Source organism: Anopheles gambiae, chromosome 3, assembly GCF_943734735.2.
Source record: "Anopheles gambiae chromosome 3, idAnoGambNW_F1_1, whole genome shotgun sequence".
Lineage (NCBI taxonomy): Eukaryota > Metazoa > Arthropoda > Insecta > Diptera > Culicidae > Anopheles > Anopheles gambiae.
In genome coordinates this window covers 54,245,191-54,266,149 of record NC_064602.1, presented here as the reverse complement: position 1 = coordinate 54,266,149, position 20,959 = coordinate 54,245,191, and the positions used below count along the sequence as shown (strand labels likewise).

Sequence of the window (20,959 nt, the reverse complement as noted above, 5' to 3'; positions counted from 1 at the left end):
TCCCGCATCTTCCCGAAGAGGATATTATCACCGCTTTACGCGAGCAATCCCTTGAACCCTTGAACAAAATATCCAAAAAACACTACGAGGGGCACAGCAGGCAGGCATGCCTTTACCTTGTCCATTTCACAAATCCATCACACTGGCCGCTCTCAAGTGCATCCGCACGGTTGACTCCATTCGTGTCTCGTGGGAGGCACATCGCAGTGGTAAGCGCCGTATTGTTCAATGCCATCGTTGCCAAGCCTTCGGTCATGGAACAAGAAATTGTTCTATGAGGAAACGATGTGAAAATTACTCTGAGGAACACGACTCTGAAACGTGCCCTACCAAAGCTCCACAGGCTACTAAATATGCAAAATGCAACGGTAGCCACCGTAGTACTGATCCCGATTGTCCAAGTCGACAATACTACAATCTAAGTCGTCAAAAAACTTCGACCATCACCCAAAGGCAACCAAAACCCCCTGGGCAACCTCCACCGGCATTAACTAATGCCAATTTTCCGCCTCTTAAGCATTTGGGTCTGCCTACACCTGCCAATGCACCCAACGCCAATCATAATACAGCTGCAACTACAACAGCAGCAAATACTGTCCCTGACGTTACTACAAACCCGTGGCTACCCAGAGATCGTGCTGTTACAGAATCCACCACACGTGCAACCATCATGCGTACACAACCAATGAATGGCTCTGCTATGCGTGCAACATCATCGCACAACTTTACTGCTTCAGCACAACCAGGAGATCAAGGAGGCGACTTCAGTATAGAGGAATGGGTTGAGATACTACGAATTATGACACAACGCTTCCGTCTTTGCCGAAATCGTTATGAAAAATTCGCCGTTATTGCGGAATTAGACATTCGTTATGGATGCTAAACTCCGCATTGTTACGTGGAATGCGCGATCAATCGCTGCTAAGAAAATACCCCTGATGGAATTCCTTTTTCGACAAAAGTGGACGTTGCACTTGTTAGTGAAACACACCTTAGACCAGACATTAATTTCTCCTTAAAGGGATACCACTTCCTACGACTGGACCGCCAAGGCACTACTACCAGAGGCGGAGGGGTTGCTATCATCGTTCGTAGTGGTATAAATTTCAACCAAATATCGCACCTGAACACCACGGTCATTGAAGCTCTGGGTATAGAAGTGCAACTATCAATCGGGTTGCTTAAAATCATTGTAGCATACTGTCCGATGCAGTGCAGGCGCAACGATGGCAAAGCCGCCGCGTTTAAAAATGATCTCAACATCATCACCCGTTCTCACCAAAGGCTCATCGTTGGTGGGGATCTTAATGCACGCCATCAAGCATGGAACAACCTCCGACGTAATACAAACGGTGAATTACTCTTGTAGTATATATACATATGCGAAATTATAGCATGTAACTAGGTGTTAGTGAGATCGGTGTTAGGGCTCAGGTTAGTGTAAGATTATATGGGCAGTTCAATAAAAGCACTCATGGTTGAACCACGTAATATTGGCGACGAGGATAAAAAAGGTCACAGCAGAGAATCCGCAAGTAAAAAGATGAGTCAAATAGGAAACATAGAGCCCTACGTAATGGGAGAAAGTTTCAAAGAGTATATTCATCGGCTGGAGATGTATTTCACCGTCAATGATATTGCGGTAGAAAAAAAAGTACCAGTGTTGATCACAATGGCTGGTGCGTCGTTGTATTCGGTAGCAATAAAGTTGTGTGCACCGGATGATCCACGAGATAAAACGTATGCAGATTTAGTGAAGGTGTTGGAGAAGCATTTCAAGCCCAACGTGAACGTTGTGTCCGAGCGTTATCTACTCAGAAAGTGTAAGCAGACAGCGGAACAGTCGATTGCTGATTACATCATTGAGCTGAAGGCAGCGGCACAGACGTGTGATTTCGGCAGTTTCTTATCAGACGCTCTAAGAGATCAATTTGTGGCTGGCGTGTACGATCTGGAGCTTCGCAAACGGCTGCTGAAGAAGGAAGATTTAAAATTCGTGCGAGCATGTGAAATCGCTCGATCTTGGGAAGCAGCGCAAGAACAGAACGAGGTAATGACCGACAGAGAGAGAAACGTGTTGGCGGCCATGCAGAAAGCAGCAAAGCAGCAACCGGTGAACCAGCAGCGAGGGCAACAGGTGATGTGTCGGCGGTGCGGCAAAGGTCATGACCCGTTAAACTGTCCTGCGCGAACCTGGAAGTGTTATGTGTGTGGGAAGCAAGGGCACGTAGCGAAAGTGTGTCGTGGTCGATCGTATCAGAGAGGCGTACGAAAAGTAGAAGGAACTAATACAAGTGTACCGCAAATGATCACGTTAGTGTGCGATGGAAAAAAGTTAGTTTTTGAAATAGATTGTGGTGCGTGTGCGAGTGTGATCTCGCAAAAGACATATACGGATGTATTTAGCGAAGTAGAGGTGAAGCCGACCACCATGTCTTTTATATCGGCGTCGGGTCAATCGTTAAAACCCATCGGTAAAATTGAAGTGAAGATTAGGATGCCGAAGGCGGAAAAAGAAGAAAAGTTAGAGTTGGTGATTATACCTACGGAAAGGGAAGTAAGTCCTTTATTAGGACGAGATGGGTTGGATTTATTATTTCCAAACTGGAGAAAAGTGTTTGAGATAAAAGTAATAGAAACGGATCTAGTTATGGAAATAGCAAAGAAATTTCCGAAAGTTATAAAATCAGGAGAGAACGAAACAATTGAAGGTTTCAAGGCGGATTTAGTATTAAAGGCAGGTTGTGGTCCTGTATTTCATAAAGCGTACCCAGTGCCATACTCAATGCAGACGAAAGTAGAAGAAGCTTTAGACAAGCTTGTAGCAGAAGGTGTTTTACGGCCAACACGATTTTCAAAATGGGCAAGTCCAATTGTTATAGTGAAGAAGCAAGATGGAAGTATACGTTTGTGTTTGGACGGGAAAGTGGTATTGAATAGGCAATTATCAGTGGAACATTACCCGTTACCGAAAGTGGAAGATATTTTTGCTAAAATAGCAGCATGGAAGGTATTTTGCAAGATAGATTTGTCGGGTGCGTACTTGCAAGTGTTATTATCGGAAACGTCTCGTGAAATATGTACGGTAAATACGCATAAGGGATTATTTCAATATACTCGTATGCCTTTTGGCATACATTCAGCACCGGCAATATTTCAATCGTTGATAGATCAAGTATTGCAAGATACAGAAGGAATCGCGTATATCGATGATATTTTGGTAGGAGGTACCGATATGCAGCAATGTAAAGAGCGTTTATACAAAATTTTGTGGAAATTGAATACGTATAATGTAAAAATCAATGTGGCCAAATCAGTCTTGTTCAAAAGAAGTATTGAGTATTTAGGATATATATTATCAGACAAGGGTATTCATCCTAACGAGTCTAAAGTGAGAGCGATTGTTAACGCACCCGTTCCAAAGAATGTAACGCAACTGCAAGCTTATTTAGGGTTGGTGAACTATTATCATCGCTTCATACCCAATTTAGCAAATTTATTACATCCCTTGTATAACCTTTTGAGGAAACAAACTAAGTTCGAATGGACGGAGCAGTGTCAAATAGCGTTCGATAAGTCGAAAAATCAGTTAGTAGATCATCAAGTGTTAATACCTTATGATGAGAGCAAACCGTTGCTATTGCAAGTGGATGCCAGTCCTTATGGTGTAGGAGCAATTTTATCCCATATAATCGATGGTGAGGAAAAACCAATAGGGTTCGCATCATCCACGTTAACTGCAGCGCAAATGAATTATGCACAAGTGCATAGGGAGGCATTAGCGGTAATATTCGGCATAAAAAAATTTCACAAATATGTGTATGGAAGGGCATTTGAACTAATTACGGATAACAGTGGCGTCAAGGAAATATTCAATCCGTCGAAAGGAACTTCTGCAATTACAGCAGCAAGGTTGCAACGTTGGTCTTTATTTTTAGCGAATTATAATTATTCGATCGAACATAAGGCAGGGAAGTTAATGTCAAATGTAGATGCCATGTCTAGATTACCGTTGCCTGAAGAAAATGAACTAGAAAATGTGAATTTGGGAGTAAATGTGCTAAAAGAAAATTCACAAATTGAAATCGAGGTGATAAAAAAACACCAATTACAAGATGGTGAAATCAGGAATGTTTATAATTTGGTGAAAAATGGATGGAAAAATAATTTAGAGCCAGGGTTGAAAGTTTATAACAAAGTGAAAAATCGTTTAGGAATAGAAAACGGAATATTATTTTTCTATGATAGAATAGTGATTCCAAAAAGGTTTAGAAATGATATACTCAACAAATTTCACGCAAATCACGATGGTATCGTAAAGATGAAAATTAGTGCGAGGAAGTTTGTTTGATGGTTGGGAATGGATAAGCATATTTCGGATTTTGTAACAGAATGTTCGATTTGTCAAGCTTGTCAACCAGTTAGCAAAGAGATAGTAGAAACAAAATGGCCTTCATGTGGAATTCCGTTTGAAAGGATTCATATAGATTTATTTTATTTTGAATCTAGAACATTATTAATAATAGTAGATGCGTATTCGAAGTTTATAGATGTGCGTTTGTTAAATATGGCCAAAGCTAACGACATCATAGAGCAGATAGAATCTTTTTTTGGTTATTTTGGGATTGCTCAGGAAGTGGTTACTGATAACGGTCCGCCGTTCAATTCTGAATTATTTGTGAATTTTTTGAGAGAGTATGGTGTAAAAGTAACTAAATCACCACCGTATCACTCTCAATCAAATGGGTTAGCAGAAAGAGGAGTGAGGACAGTAAAAGAAGTATTAAAAAAGTTTTTGTTAGATTCTAAATATAAATTTTTGCCTTTGAGCCGCAAAATAAGCAAATTTCTGTTGCACTATAGGAATACGCCCACTACGGTTACTAAAGAAACGCCGTCACAGAGAATTTTTGCTTACATTCCAGTAACTGTTTTAAATAAATTAAATGCAAAGCAAGTAGAAAAAAATAAGGATAACGAAGATAATTGTAAAGCGGTCCGTATTCATAACATAAGAAAGGAAAATAAGTATATCGATTTTAAAAGCGGAGAAAAGGTAGTGTATAGAAACCATTTTAAGGATTTAGTGCGATGGATTCCAGCCACTATTATAAAGAAAGTTAGTTATACTACTTACACTGCTAATATAAATGGAAATATCAGATTAGTACACAAAAACCAATTAAGGAAGCTGAAACGCAAGTTGAATTATAGTTATATTACTGAAAAGAATTGGTCCCAAAATGATACATTGTTGAATACAGAGAATAATTATAAACGCAAACGTAGCGAATCACAATCTCCACCCATTAGGAGATCAGATAGATTGAAAGGTCAACCGCGATTGAAATATTGTAAATAGTTAATCGTAAGTTTGCGTTTAGTGGGGAGACTGTAGTATATATACATATGCGAAATTATAGCATGTAACTAGGTGTTAGTGAGATCGGTGTTAGGGCTCAGGTTAGTGTAAGATTATATGGGCAGTTCAATAAAAGCACTCATGGTTGAACCACGTAATAACTCTTTCGCCATTCAGAGACAGGACGGTTCACAGTCGATTTTCCGGATTCTCCAACCTACATCTCAGCGGGGTTGCGGGATTTAGCACTCTGGATTTATTTTTGACTAATGTCAAAATCAGTAAACCTGAAACCCTGGATGATCTTACTTCCGATCACTTTCCGGTTGTGTCAGAGGTAGACTGTTCCGTCTCCGCGGGTACCATCCGACGTCGTAAAGACTACCAAAATGTAAACTGGCAGCGCTTCGGTCGCCTGGTAGACAATCAAATTCAATCGACGGAAATTCTCTCCGTGCCAGAAGTAAACATAGCAATCGCTAATCTTGAAATAGCTGTCAGGTCCGCAGAAGCGGCTTGTGTCAAAGAATCAATGATCAGGGGTGAGTTTTCGGACATGGATTCCCATACTTTAGCACTGATAAAAGAAAAAAATCGACTCCGGCGAATATTTCAACATACAGGTGATATCACTGCCAAGCGACTTGCGTCGACTATGGCTAAACAAATATCCGCTCGGGTTGAAATAATACGAAATGAAAATTTTGGTCGTTCCATCCAAAGAATGGATACCAGAGCTCCAGCTTTCTGTAAACTGGCAAGGATACTCAAACAGAGGCCAAAGCCTGTCCCCCCTTTGACCTCTCTTGGGCAAATCCAAGTTACTTACTTACTTATCCGGCGCTACAACCGCTTTGCGGTCTTGGCCTGCCTCAGGAGTGTCCGAAACCGCTCACGGTCTCGCGCCTTCGTCTGCCAGTCCGTTATCCCGGCCTTAATGGCGGACGCCTCCACGCCATCTTGCCACCTCAATTTGGGCCTACCACGCCTCCTCTGTCCTTGTGGACGGCCTAAAAAGACTTTACGGGCTGGGTCGTCCGTTTCCATGCGTATAACATGGCCAGCCCACCGGAGCCTGGCGAGCTTTATACGCTGTACGACAGTGAGGTCGCCGTACATCTCGTATAGCTCGTCATTATAGCGGCTCCTCCATTGTCCTTCCACACATACGGGGCCAAGTATCCTTCTGAGCATCTTCCTCTCGAACGCGGCTAAGAGGGATTCGTCAGATTTGGACAGTGTCCATGTCTCAGAGGCGTATGTGAGTACTGGTACTATATAGGTACTATATAGTCCCAGCTTCGTCCGTCGCGACAGGTTCTTTGAGGTGAACTGCTTTTTCAGGCTGTAGATCCAAATCCAAGTTACTCCTAGCGAAAAAAGTAATGCTTTAGCCAGCCAGTTTGCCAATGTTCACTCGGTTGGTATTAATAGGGCGAGTCGCAACAAGGCTAAAGTGGCTACCACCTTAATACGATTGGAAGATTCAGTTTTTACTGTACCTCTACAAGAAAAAGTGACCATCACTGACGTACGGATTGCTATCGGTCGCATGAAAAACATGAAGGCTCCCGGATTTGACAAGATATTTAACATCCTTATCAAACATTTACAGGGTAAGGCACTGTGCCTGATCACAAAGGTATTTAACATTTGTTTCAAACTAGGTTACTTCCCTAGCACATGGAAGTGTGCCAAGGTTGTGCCTATACTCAAACCCGGTAAAGACCCCACGCTTCCGACAAGTTATCGTCCAATCAGCTTGCTCCCCTCGTTGGGTAAGCTTTTTGAGAGGATAATTCTTGACCGCCTACGAACTGGGTATCTGAGCTTAATCTCATTCGACCGGAACAATTTGGTTTTCGACAAGAACACTCAACAGTTCATCAGCTTTTACGAGTCAAGGGTTGCATCGAACAAAACAAAGCAGATTCAAAATCCACAGCTGTAGCACTGTTGGATGTTGAAAAAGCATTCGACAGCGTTTGGCATGGTGGGCTTTTACACAAGCTGGTTGATTTTGGTCTTCCAGTTTATTTAGTTAAAATTATTAGCAGCTACTTAAAACACAGAACATTAAGAGTGGCCTTGCACTCTGCCTTACCTGATCCAAATCCAGTGCCAGCAGGTGTACCACAAGGGAGCCTTCTGGCCCAGTTACTTTACATCTTGTACACTACGGATATCCCTCCCCTCCCCTGTGATGGCAAGCTGTTTCTGTTCGCAGATGACACTGCCATTGCAGTCAAAGGTAGAAACATGATTGAACAAAAGAGCAGATGGCAACGATGTCTTGATGCCTTCCTGAGATTTGCTGCAGATTGGAAGATCAAAATCAATCCATCCAAACCCCAGGCAATTGTATTTCCCCATCGTTTTAAGAAAACGCTGACTTCACCTCTGAGCCCGGGGCTTTTAGTTGATGGAACGACTGTACCATGGTCGCCGTCGGTAAAATATTTGGGGCTTACGATAGACTACAAGAGGGTCTTCAGGGGACATGTCGAATCCATCCTAGAAAGAGGGAATCTTCTTTTGAAATGCCTTTATCCACTGATCAGTCGTAGGTCTCGTTTATCGAAAATTAAATAAATTGGCAGTTTATAAACAGGTAATCCTACCAGTTGCAACATATGCAGCTCCAGTATGGAGTACATGTGCGGGAACTCATGTCTGTAGGCTACAAATCATGCTTAACAAATTGTTACGTATGATAACTGACACAAGCCGCTTAACAAGGAATGCAGATTTATACACCATTGCTGGTGTTCTTCCCTTCAAAGAAGAAATCCAAAATCAGTCGGAAAAACTGTACAATCGCTGTTCGGTCTCGACTTTTCCTTCAATAAATAGCCCCGTCCAGGCATAATAAATCGAATGTAGGGTAGGGTAAGCTAGAATAGATTACATATTAAGATATTAATATTAAACAAAAAAATTCTACGGATTCAAACACCCTACCAATGTATTGAGCAGAACATATTAATGCTTAGAAGGCAATTGCAAAACATTTTGTAAAACGGTTAGTTTAACCATTAAATAGGTCTTAATGGAAATCAAAAATGTAAGTGGTACACCCCCGAAAAACATACAAATAAATTTATATGAGAACGGTTGCGAGGTATTTATATGAGAACTGCAGAGCTCACCGTGCGTTGCGGGTGGGGTGGGGGAGTGCTCGCGTGAGTGTTTAACTCATTGGTCGAAGAGACACTGTATTCCCGTCCGGCAAAATGAGTGTATTTTTTTAGTGATTTGAGTACCGTCCCCCGTTAGCAGTTACTCTTAGAGGAATGGGCTACACCCTCGCGCGAGCCCTCCCCCTCCCCACCCGTAACGCACGGTGCGCTCTGCAGTTCTCAATGTGTTGTGTTCTTTCCAATCATGCTACCAACACATCCAAAGTTTTTTGTTTCTTTCGTTTCTCGTTTTCTTTCATGCATTGCCACGATCGCAAATACGCACTTATTCTAACAAGAAACACAAACACGGTCAGTTTTTATTTCATTAAAAACTTTATTGAAACATAAAATACACTTTCACAACACATTTAGAATCGTTCATATTCACGAATGGCGTCATACTGCAAAGTACCGGGTCGAGCCAAGCTGCGGGAAACTTGTCGACAATCTGCGTTGCCTCTGTTCAGCAAATTCTTACCTGTCGATCCACGCACTGCATGTGCGTCTGTGCACACTGTTTATTCACTTCACACTTTACCAAAACACACCGGCGCACGAGAGTTTAAACGAAATGCGCATCTACGCACAAACACTGCGCGCGGGACTTTATTTATTTATTTTATTTATTTATTTATTTCTAAAAATGTCCCACTCGAGGGCTTAATAATGTTTCTTAATTACTAAGGAAAGGATAAGGATGAGGAAGAGTGAAGACGAGAACGGAAGAGGGATAAAGGAGTGTTAAAATCGAACAAATGATAGTATGAATTAAATGCAATCTGAGCTTTAAGGAATGGGTCATTTTGCCCATATCGAGTTAGCCGGGTGGGAATATAGAGAGGTGGCCTATTGCGAAGATGGCGGGAAGGGGCATAAAAGGAAATGGCAGATAAGAGATAAGGAACATCAAGCTCATTAAGGATGACGCTGGCAATGAAACAAGCTTGCAAGTGCAAGTGGCGAGTTTTTATCGAGTCCAGACCCAAGAGTCGACAACGATGTGGATAAGACGGGATTACTGCATTATCATGACCCTAAAGAAAACGCCTCGTGGCAAGTCGTGTAAATTTGCGTTGAACACCTTCCAATCTAGCAATATCCTGCACATTATTGGGGGACCAAACCACACAAGCGTAATCGAGAATGGGGCGTACCCAGCAACAATAGAGAGACTTGAGACACAAGGGATCACGGATAAAATGAGACAGACGGGTAATAAGGCCCAAAGTACGGTAAGCTTTGCTTGTGACAAAGTCGATATGGTCTTTGAACGTAAGCTTTTCATCCAACCAGACGCCAAGATCTTTGACGGAAGTTACACGATTGATAGGAATATCTCTCAACGTGTAGTTCCAAAGTACCTTACGGGTGGACCGACCAAACGAGATGATGTTGCATTTTAGTGGACAAAGACGCAAGCCATTATGTTCACACCAAACAGAGAAAGAGGATAGTACATTTTGGAGTTCACAACAATCCTCAGAAGAAGAGACAGGAAAGAAAATTTTTAGGTCATCCGCATACATAAGAAGACCATCGGGGGGAAGCACATTTACACAGTCATTTACAAACAAGACAAAGAAAAGGGGGCTTAAAACGCTCACTTGCGGTACACCAGACAGGCCCACAAAGCGGTTTGATAGACAATTTACGACACGGACTCGGTAAGATCTTCCAACTAGATAGGACTTCAACCAGGCGACCATAGATTCATTAAATCCCAGTTTAGCAAATTTGGCCAATAACAAATTGATAGGAACGCTATCAAATGCTGCCTTGAAATCAGTATAAATCGTGTCCACTTGACGACCAAAAGCCATGTTGTTGAAAATGAACGAAACTAGGGACATGAGATTAGAAGAGGTCGATCGTTTGGGCATGAAGCCATGCTGGTGAGGTGAAATATAATGCACTACACGCTTAAGGAATGAGAAGTGAATAACATATTCGAAAATCTTGGCCGAAGCACAAAGTAATGACACCCCGCGATAATTTTTGGCATTAGTTCTTTCGCCTTTCTTGTGTACAGGCACTAGCCATGCACATTTCCATAACATTGGAAAGGAACCGGAATTTAACGACTTTCTAAACGAAACACTTAGAACACTTAGAACGAAAAGCGCACAACCATCTCCGACAAAGCGTCGCGCTGTACTGGTGGTTTTGTACGCGTAGGAGGGGGGACATACGGAGCGATGGTTCGATGCTGTAGTATAAGCGAGACAACACGATGTGACGAGCAGCTCCAAGTTGTTGAGCTCGCTGAAAGAAGACACACACACACATTCACAGACGGCTCGTCAAAGCACGGTATTTGTATTGGTGTTAGTGAAGTGCGCGTGTAAGGCCGCGGGGCCATGGGGATTCTCAACGCTCATTTTCTCAGGCACTCATAAGTGCTTTTGAGAAAACCTCGTTCTCAGCGTTTGTCGAATCGGAACAAAATCGGTTTTGAGAATCTTTGAGAATCTTTGAGAAAGTTGACGATGCAGCGATCGGTTAACTGAAATATGGAGAATTGTGCTATTTGTTTATCGGAAATCACTTTGGAAAATGTATTCAATGTTTATTATTGAAAACGTTAAAGAAAATATGCGATTAAAAACTGTTTTTCTATTTAAAGCTCTAAATAAAGCTTGAGTGTCTATATCAGTCTCTCAGGGTGAGAAAAAACTGACGACGGCCACGGGCTTGAGTCTGAGAACAAGTTTTGAGTGCTTGAGAAACTTAAATAAGTGCTTGAGAACGTTTTCTCAGCTTGAGAAAGCCCCGTGGCCCCGCGGCCTAAAACAGAATGCGAACTCTCATCGCAGCGCGTTTCTCCGTGCTTCCTCAAGCTTCCTCATACCCCTCGGCCTGAATCACACAAAATTTGGGGTCTCATTGTTTGCGTGGTCCCCCTCCCCACCCGTAACGCACGGTGCACTCTACAGTACTCAATGTGTTGTGTTCTTTCCAATCATGCTACCAACACATCCAAAGATAGTTGTTTCTTTCGTTTCTCGTTTTCTTTCATGCATTGCCACGATCGCAAATACGCACTTATTCTAACAAGAAACACAAACACGGTCATTTTTGGTTACATTAAACACTTTATTGAAACATAAATTACACTTTCACAACACATTTAGAATCCTTCATACTCACGAATGGCGTCATACTGTAAAGTACCGGGTCGAGCCAAGCTGCGGGAAACTTGTCGACAATCTGCGTTGCCTCTGTTCAGCAAATTCTTACCTGTCGATGCACGCACTGCATGTGCGTCTGTACACACTGTTCACTTCACACTTTATCAAAACACACCGGCGCACGAGACTTATAACGAAATGTGCATCAACGCACAAACACTGCGCGCGGGACTTAGAACGAAACGCGCACAACCATTTCCGACAAAGCGTCGCGCTGTACTGGTGGTTTTGTACGCGTAGAAGGGGGGACATACGGAGCGATGGTTCGATGCTGTAGTGTAAGCGAGACAACACGATGTGACGAGCAGCTTCAAGTTGAGCTCGCTGAAAAAAGACACACACACACACATTCACAGACGGCTCGTCAAAGCACGGTATTTGTATTGGTGTTAGTGAAGTGCGCGTGTAAAACAGAATGCGAACTCTCATCGCAGCGCGTTTCTCCGTGCTTCCTCAAGCTTTCTCATACCCCTCGGCCTGAATCACTCAAAATTTGGGGTCTCATTGTTTGCGTGGTAGTGTTGAAGCAGTCATGCGACACACTCGCACTCCACCACCCCATCCCATGCCTAAACGCTCCCACCATCGAGGTGTTTACCAAAATTTCGCTGTGTGCATGGGATACAGCTCTCGCACTCCCTCCCCCCCCCCCCCCCCCCCCCCCCCCCAATTCCTGAACGCTCACACAGTTACGATGATTGCTGATTTTTGCTCTGATCGTGAGACCCACACTCGCAATTTTCCATTCGCCACCAACATCCCCCACGTATGTACGCTCCCTCCTCATTAGTATTGGTTAAAATCAGTTATGAACCGCGAGATCCCGCTCTAGCCAGAGGCACTATGGACGGAAGACATTATGGACATTTTAGGGTAGGAAAATAAAATAGTTTTATGTACAAATATATGATTTATGAAATACTATTAATTGAATACTTTATTGAGGATTATTAAAATATGCATAATATTTCAAGCATAATGGTCTTTAGCTTGGTAATTTTATTGTGACAATTATTCGTTATAATATATTCTGCACGAAAAATTATGACATTTGATTCGAGCTGTCCCATAGTGACAGTTCCACATTGTTGTTCTTTCTCTCTCACACATTGAGAGTTCAACATTTGGCACTTGGTTTGGCTTGGTTTGGCAAAGTGAGCTGGCTTGGTTTGGCTTGGTTTGGCTTGGTTTGTTTTATCAAAGAAGCTGACGAAATTTAACTTGTTTTCGTGTATATTTTCAATATATTTAGCTGTGATTGTGGTATTTAAGTGTTAAATAAAGTTGTGCTGTGATTACTGTGTGCAAAAAGTGTATGTGCCGGTTTAAAAGTGTTTGATTGCCGTGGATAGTGTTGTGAACCAGATCGCTGGTAAGTTTCCACACCAAAAGAAGCTTAGTTAAGAAAAGTGTCGGTCCTATTTATAATTGTATTTGGTTTGTTAATATAACGGTGATATAGGAATTTATCGTGAAGCCGTGTAAAAATGGCATAAAAAAAAATGCGAATGGATGGCAGTCTTTCGAAAAAACGCCAACAGTATTTGGAGCAGTTGGAACGCGAAGGGGCAAGCGGAGCAGCACCAACCGAATCTTCCGGGTCCAAGCGGAGTAACGGCGTAGCGGACAGGAGCCGAATCTCAACATGAATGGTAAGCAAATGTAAATACATAGCTGCTAAAGTTGTTAAAGCTAATAAATGTGAACCGTGTACATATCTTTACAGTTGATGAATCTAACGCCGAAGCGGAGCTATGTGCGTCTGACGGCGATGGTGGCTATGGTGACATGGAACGGGAAGCCGAATTCGATTTACAGGAGGAAAATGATTGGCAGGAAGATGAGGAAGATGTGTACATGGAAAGAGATACAAACTACCAGTTTTTTGACAACATATCGCTGCAGGAAGGACTTCGTTATGTTGCCGTAACGAAAAATCTGTCCCGATCTACGGTCAACATGATTCTGGGTCTGTTGCGAAGAAAGCTGAAGCTCTGCCTTCCTGCTGACGCTCGAACCCGCTTAAAAACGTCCACCAAGGTCGGGATGGAAATCCAACCAATCTTGGGTAGGCAGTTTTGGAATCATGGAATAGAGACCGTGATAAGAGAACATTTTGAATGAGTGCACGTTTGCTAAAGTTTTATAAAGCTTATTAGATAATATAATTTGCTATATACGAATATCTTTGATAGGGAGATTATATCGCATGTTGATCTTTTTTCTTTGCAGGTTTTCATCGATGGATTACCCCTTTACAAGAATTCGGCAAGGCAGTTATGGCCGATTCTATTTAAGGTAGAGGAACTACCAGATGCACCGGTGATGCATGCCGGTGTATTTTGTGGATTCACAAAACCGGATCACGTGGAAGGATTTTTGTGGCCTCTCGTTGATGAAGTAAACAAGCTTCAATCAAGCGGCTTGCGGTTCGGCGACAAGACGGTGGGTGTTAAACTTCACATATTTAACGCTGATTTACCCGCCCGCTGCTCTGTCAAAGGTAATTGTAGTAATAAATGTACTATAAAAAAGCAACGAACAAATTTTAAAACCGTTTTTTTACATTTCAGCTACCATAAGCTACGTTGGCAAACACAGCTGTCATAAATGTACATGCGTGGGAGTACAAGAAGAGAAAAAAGACATTTTTGATGATGTGGATGCTGAATTGGATGCTGAATTTTTGATGATGTGGATGCTGAGGAAAGCTTTAAAGGTAGGACGGATAAGGAACATCACACAAGTTGGAAGTCACCTTTGGAAGATGTGGTGGGTTTTAACATTGTAGATCATATAATCATAGCAGAACGCATGCATCAATCAGATTTGGGCATTTCAAAAAAATTAGCTATAGGATTTCTTGAGCATAAATTTCCCAAATTCCCCAAATGGACAGAGGCTTCCAGTAGAATTCAATAGGAGATTGCGGCACGTAAAATTTATGAAATTTTGGAAGGCGACAGAGTTCCGTACATTTTTACATTACGTTAGTATTATTGTGAATAGAGATTTTCTGTGGGAGGAGGCATTTAGTCATTATTTGCTTTATTTTTGTTCTATGACTATATTTTCCTCTAATCATCACAAACCTCTTAGGCCGTTTGCTAAAAAATTAATGTATATTTACGTAAAAAATTTTGCAATTTTTATGGTAGAATTAATTTAACTACTAATGTACATGGCCTTATACATATTTATAATGATGGAGATAATTTTGGAGCGGTTAATGATATATCCGCATATGATTTTGAAAATCATTTACAGATTTTAAAAGGTAGTTGTAAGTCAGGCAACAGATGTATGGAACAGGTTATAACAAGATGCAAGGAATTTCAACATATAAAAAGAGCTAAAAACATTCCCGCTCCAACTTATCCGCAGTTGATGCCTAATGGTATTAATTTGCAAGTTAGAGCCGACTTTAGCCTAAAAGCCAATTTTAGAAACCAATGGTTTCTTAGTGACACAAATTATATTTGCCAGTTTGTGGAAGCTAAGGAGACACATTCTTCTTTTGTTGTCGTTGGTATGCAGTATGAGTCGAAACAGGAGATGTTCAAGCTTTCTACAAAGGACCATATTTCAGAAATAGAATTATTGTCCACTAGTTTACACATTTACAAAGTAAAAAATAACACTCCTCGCCAACGGGTAGAACTACCGCATCAAAACATAAAACGTAAATTAGTGGCCATACATTTACCATCCTAATCCCTTGTCAGCAACTCTATCCTAACCACCATTCCATTCGATACATTAGGTGCTTGAGGTGCTCAGCTTGAGAAAGCCCCATGGCCCCGCGGCCATACGTGCCAACCGTTTGTAAACATCTTGAGTTTATAGTAGTCTTGGGTTTGTGAGCATCTTGGGTTTTGACAAATACGATGTCCGAAGAAGTGACAGTGTGCGAGCTGTCAAAGGAGAAAAAAGAAATAAGCCTTGGGGAAAAGACCTTCTACAATAAACTCCTTGAGAAAAAACTAAAAACCGTGTATATTACAACTCAGAAGTGGGATCCACCTCAGAACATGCCGACAAAGGAGGAAATGGTGTGTACTTTACAAAGTAAAGTAAAGATGGCGTTGAAGTGCCACCTACAGCAACAATGTCGCAGATAAAAAAGCTGTTCGAACCATACGCACCGCCATGTGTTCGCAGTGAAAAGCAAGATGGCCGCGATGAGATTCCCGAAGCGTCTCAAGCGGGAGAGAAGAAGCTAGCACCTGCCATCATGTGTGATACAGGAAACAATGCCGAAACAGCCAGTGATGTAGGAAGAACGCCGAGTGTAGCAATCATGAGCGACCGTGATGAAATTCATACTCTTCGCACCAAACTGGAAATTCTTGAACTTCGCCAAAAAATCGTCTAAAATTGTCAACAAACAGCATGACATTAGTAAGGAGAATTATGCAGCCCCCCGATGCTACAATTGCCGAAAAATGGGACACACACAGAATCAGTGTCGACTACCAGCCAGACCACCCGGTCCGTGTTTTCGATGTCACAAAGAAGACCACATATATCAAAACTGCCCCCAAGGCGTACAACAAGCTGCAGCAACCATGCACGTTATCGATTCGGAAGAGGAAGAACCTCACAATAACCAAACCATTGTTAAGATGAATGCGCATCAGGAGGTAAGTGTTGCCTATAAATGTAATGATGTATGGAGCACTAATTTAAAATCATTGACTCTTTGTGACACGTGCAGTCCTAAGAGCTTTATCAATGCAGGACTACTTCCGGAAAACTTGTTAGGTGAGCCACAGCCTTCAAATATGCGTGGAATAGGTAGCCAGGAGCTCAAATCATATGGAAAACTTGAATTACGTATCACACTTAATGGAACTACAATAGAACACCCTTTTATCATTCTACCCAAACATTACATGGCATGGCCTCTGATTCTAGGCAGGGATGCATTGCGGACGTTTAAAATACACCTTACCCAATTTAAATACGTTTATGACATGAAAAAACTTAAAGATTTGAATAAAAATGTCAGGGTTAGTTATCTAGATCAGAATATAATCGAAAAGTTCCATACACTAAACATACATCGGAAGTCCATCGTGCGCTCGGGGGAAGACAATATGCCAATTTTGCCGATTTCTAAACAGCGTGATTTATGTGACATCAACGACACCTTTGGGAGTCTGTGTATGATAGAGATTACTGATGAATCTAGTGTGATTGATATTGGTACTCCCCTCTCGGAAGATCAAATCAAATTAGTAAGCAATTCAGTTATTCAAAATTATCACAAATTTCCTATTGAAGAAGTCACTTCTCCAGCTTATTCAATAAAAAATAATTTGGAACACGATACACCCATTTCTACCAAACCTAGACGTTTGTCCTTCGCCGAAAGAGCTAAAGTCAAAGATATAGTAAAAAACCTGTTAGAAAAGAACATCATCCGTCCAAGTAACTCTCCATACGCCTCAGCAATAGTTCTAGTTCGCAAGCGCAACGGAGAAATTCGTAAATGCGTTGATTATCGGCCATTAAATAAAATTACAATCCGAGACAATTTCCCATTACCCCTTATCGACAATTGCCTTGAACATCTGCGAAACAAGAAGTATTTTACGCTTCTGGATCTCAAGAGTGGATTTCATCAATTGGCCATGCAAGAGGAATCTATAAAATACACAGCGTTCGTTACTCCAGATGGACATTACGAGTACACGCGCATGCCTTTTGGGCTGAAAAATGTACCAGCAGAATTTCAACGCTTTATCAACTCAATACTCCGTGAGTTCATTGATCGTGGAGAGTTGGTGGTGTACATAGATGATATTCTTATAGCCTCGAATGATTTTGACAATCATATTGAATTGATTGGGAAAGTTTTATACACCTTACGCAAAAATGGTCTAGAACTGCGATTGGACAAATGCAAATTAGCTCAAAATGAGTTGAATTATCTCGGGTATAAAGCTAATGCATCAGGCATTCTTCCTAGCGACCATCATATCGAATCAATTAAGAATTACCCCGTTCCAAAGACTAAAAAACAAGTTCAACAATGTTTAGGATTGTTCTCATTTTTCCCTAGATTTGTACCAGGATTTTCAACCATAGCAAAGCCTCTAACAAACTTATTCAAAGATAAAGTAAATTTTGATTTTGTAAAAGGTGATAAAATTACTGAAGATAATAACGGAAGGCTGAAGTTGTTTCTTGCTCGAATGTTCAACTCGATCTGTCCATCTTTATTGTTCTTCTTCGTTGCGTTTCGACAATTGTCAGTGTGACAGCAGAATCAAGGTTCTGAATGGTTGACGTATGATTCTGAGACGTATATAAAACTAAGGTAACATTTACATAGTTTACAACTCGGCCATCCTGAAAAACCGAATTGACCTCAATTCTATCTGATTCAGAGGGAGCAATGCTGAGTGTTGCCTGGATTTATCGGTATTTTGAGTCGTAGTTGGTTGCACCCATAGTCTTAACTTATCTGATTCTAAGACCCCATCGTAAGGTATTTGGGTTACTTGATAACCTTCAATATCTCGCACCACGGAATGATCGTTTGGAAGTACTTTATGAATAATGTATGGACCTCTGAATTTGGCGATTAGCTTCTTATTTGTATTAGTCGACGTGTCTGTGTTTTTATGATCTCCTGCGCTATAAACTGGAGCCGGGTTATTTTTCTTAAGAAATAGTCTTTCGTTCGTTTGTTGGGACTTATGTATGTTCTCAGAAGCTTGATGACGTATTGATTCGAAGTTTCTACAGGGTGTAGTATTTTTGTTTTCTAAAAATTCAGTGAGCTCATCGATTACTGCACCCCGTTGTTTAACTCCAAAAAGCATGATTGATGGGGAATATTTGGTTGACGCATGAATTGTATTATTCAAGGCATATTCTACTTTAGTTAGTTGGGTGCTCCAATTTTCATGATCGATAGAACTTGAAAGTTTGCTAAGAATTGGTCGCAGCACTCTATTGACTCTCTCAACTTGCCCATTTGCTTGAGGTGAGCTAGTTGCTGTTAGAACATGAGAAATTCCGCGGGATGTTAAAAAATTGATAAATTGGGCAGATGTAAAACATGTGGCCCGATCACTAATGATTCGATTAGGTCGACTATCATAAGCCATATATTGGAGTAAAGCATTACAAACTTCTCGTGCATTGGTTGTTGTGGTTGGGTACAACTTGACAAATTTTGTAAATGCATCGATTACAACTAATACATAGGAATATATAATACATTTCAGACAATTTTTTATAAAGTTTTCGACTCTTGTCTTCATTACCGGGAACCAATAGTGTTTGCTAATCTGATCGCAGCATTTCCCGGTTCCTAAGTGGCCTATTTTCTCATGAATATTTCGAATCACTTTATCAATCATCTCCCTAGGAACGTTAAGTTGCAATTTGTTAGAAGGTGATTGTCGGTAGACTAATCCATCTTGAAAAACGTATCCGTTCACAGGCCTGGACTCAAGTTCATTTTTCAAATTTTCTATGACTGGATCACGAGACTGGGTTATTTGTAACTGACTGTCAATGTCTAGTTCTTCTATTAAATTTACAGAAAATGATCGGCTTAAAGCATCCACATGACTCATGGCGGTACCCGGGCGATGTTGCATTGTGTAGTTATAATTTTCTAAGAAAAGAGACCAACGTGCAATTTTTGCAGAGGCATTTCGATTTTTCAATGTCTCTACGAGGGAATTGCAGTCAGTGAGAATTTTTATCGGGATACCATGAACATAGCTGTGAAAGCGTTTGAGTGCATAAATGACCGATAAGGTTTCTAGTTCATAGCTATGTAGTTTAGATTCGAAGAAGTTGTTTTGGAAAAATAGGCTATAGGATGAAATTTGCTATCGTCTTGTTTTTGCAATAATACGGAACCAAAACCAGTAGCACTGGCATCACAATGCAGCTCTGTTTCACGGGTGGGATCAAATATGGATAAAACTGCGGATTCAATTAGCTTCTGCCTAAGATTATTGAATGCGGTTAGGCAATCTGAGTTGAAAATAAAAGGCTTTTCTGCTCGTAGTATATTTGTCAATGGTTTGGCTAGGTTAGCAAATGAAGGTACAAAACGACGAAAATAAGAAAATAGTCCAAGACATCTCTGGACTTGTTTAATATCTTTGGGAATAGGGTAATTCTTGATTGCTGAAATATGCTTATTACTAAGGCATATTCCGTTCGAATTAGCTTTATAACCTAAATAATCAATTTCTTGATGAGCTATATAGCATTTATCAAGACGCAGTTCTAAACCACATTGACGAATTTTTTTAAGAACTGCCGATAAGACTTGAAGGTGTGTTTGAAAATCTTTTGAAGCAATAATTATATCGTCTAAGTAGACGACAAGTTTTTCTGAGTCTATGAATTCTCTAAGAATGGAGTTTATAAATCTTTGGAATTCCGATGGAGCATTTTTTAATCCAAATGGCATTTTTAGGTATTCATACTGCCCATCTGGTGTGACAAAAGAAGTATACTTTATAGAATTTTCGTGCATCTTCACTTGATGAAACCCACTTTTTAAATCCAATAAACTAAAGAAATTCTTATTACTTAAATGTTCTAGGCACGTGTCAATTAGAGGGATTGGGTAGTTGTCTTTTATTGTTATATTATTTATAGGTCTATAGTCAACACATTTTCTTATTTCTCCATTCTTTTTGCGCACTAAAACGAGTGCTGAAGCGTAAGGAGAATTGCTTGGACGAATTATCTTTTTTTCTAGAAGATCTTTGACAATTTCCTTAACTTGGTTACGTTCAGCGTATGAGAGGCGTCTTGGTTTGCAGTATATTGGGGTGTCATGAGTAAGGCTTATTTTCATGCTATGTTCAGGATAATTAATTTGATTTGTGGGAACGTTAATGTAATTGTCTGCTATTGTTTTTTTTAGGGCATCAATTTGATCTTTTTGTAGATTCTGGTTTATATTAAGTGTTTTACTCTCAGAGATATCAATAGCGCAAAATTCTGCAAAAACCAAGTTTTTGTTTTTCTCGAAAGGGCATTCTTCATATTTATCATAACGATTTGACTCTTGTTCAATAAAACTATGGTGTGCAACTTTCCACGACTCAGTAATATTTGTTTGTTTTAAAATACCGATGTGTTGAAGCAGTGAAAACATGTGTGGTTGTAACACGGGAAGATTTATGTTTTTATTTATATTCATTAATTCATCTTTATTGTATTTAAATTTGATTTGTGTG

The 20,959-nt window shown here is 40.8% G+C and overlaps 2 protein-coding genes across 2 annotated transcripts; both read left to right on the top strand.

Moving 5' to 3' along the window:
• Window positions 1-1,500: 1,500 nt before the first annotated feature.
• LOC133393118 (uncharacterized) lies at window positions 1,501-6,982 on the top strand. Its single transcript, XM_061656579.1, has 2 exons — window positions 1,501-2,900; window positions 6,978-6,982. The coding sequence occupies exons 1-2, from the start codon at window positions 1,544-1,546 to the stop codon at window positions 6,980-6,982; spliced, it is 1,362 nt and encodes a 453-aa protein (XP_061512563.1). The 5' UTR covers window positions 1,501-1,543.
• A 5,736-nt stretch (window positions 6,983-12,718) lies between these two features.
• On the top strand, window positions 12,719-14,671 carry LOC133392959 (uncharacterized). Its single transcript, XM_061655619.1, has 5 exons — window positions 12,719-13,104; window positions 13,195-13,384; window positions 13,459-13,800; window positions 13,965-14,235; window positions 14,306-14,671. The coding sequence occupies exons 2-4, from the start codon at window positions 13,378-13,380 to the stop codon at window positions 14,027-14,029; spliced, it is 414 nt and encodes a 137-aa protein (XP_061511603.1). The 5' UTR covers window positions 12,719-13,104; window positions 13,195-13,377; the 3' UTR covers window positions 14,030-14,235; window positions 14,306-14,671.
• The last annotated feature ends 6,288 nt before the right edge of the window (window positions 14,672-20,959 follow it).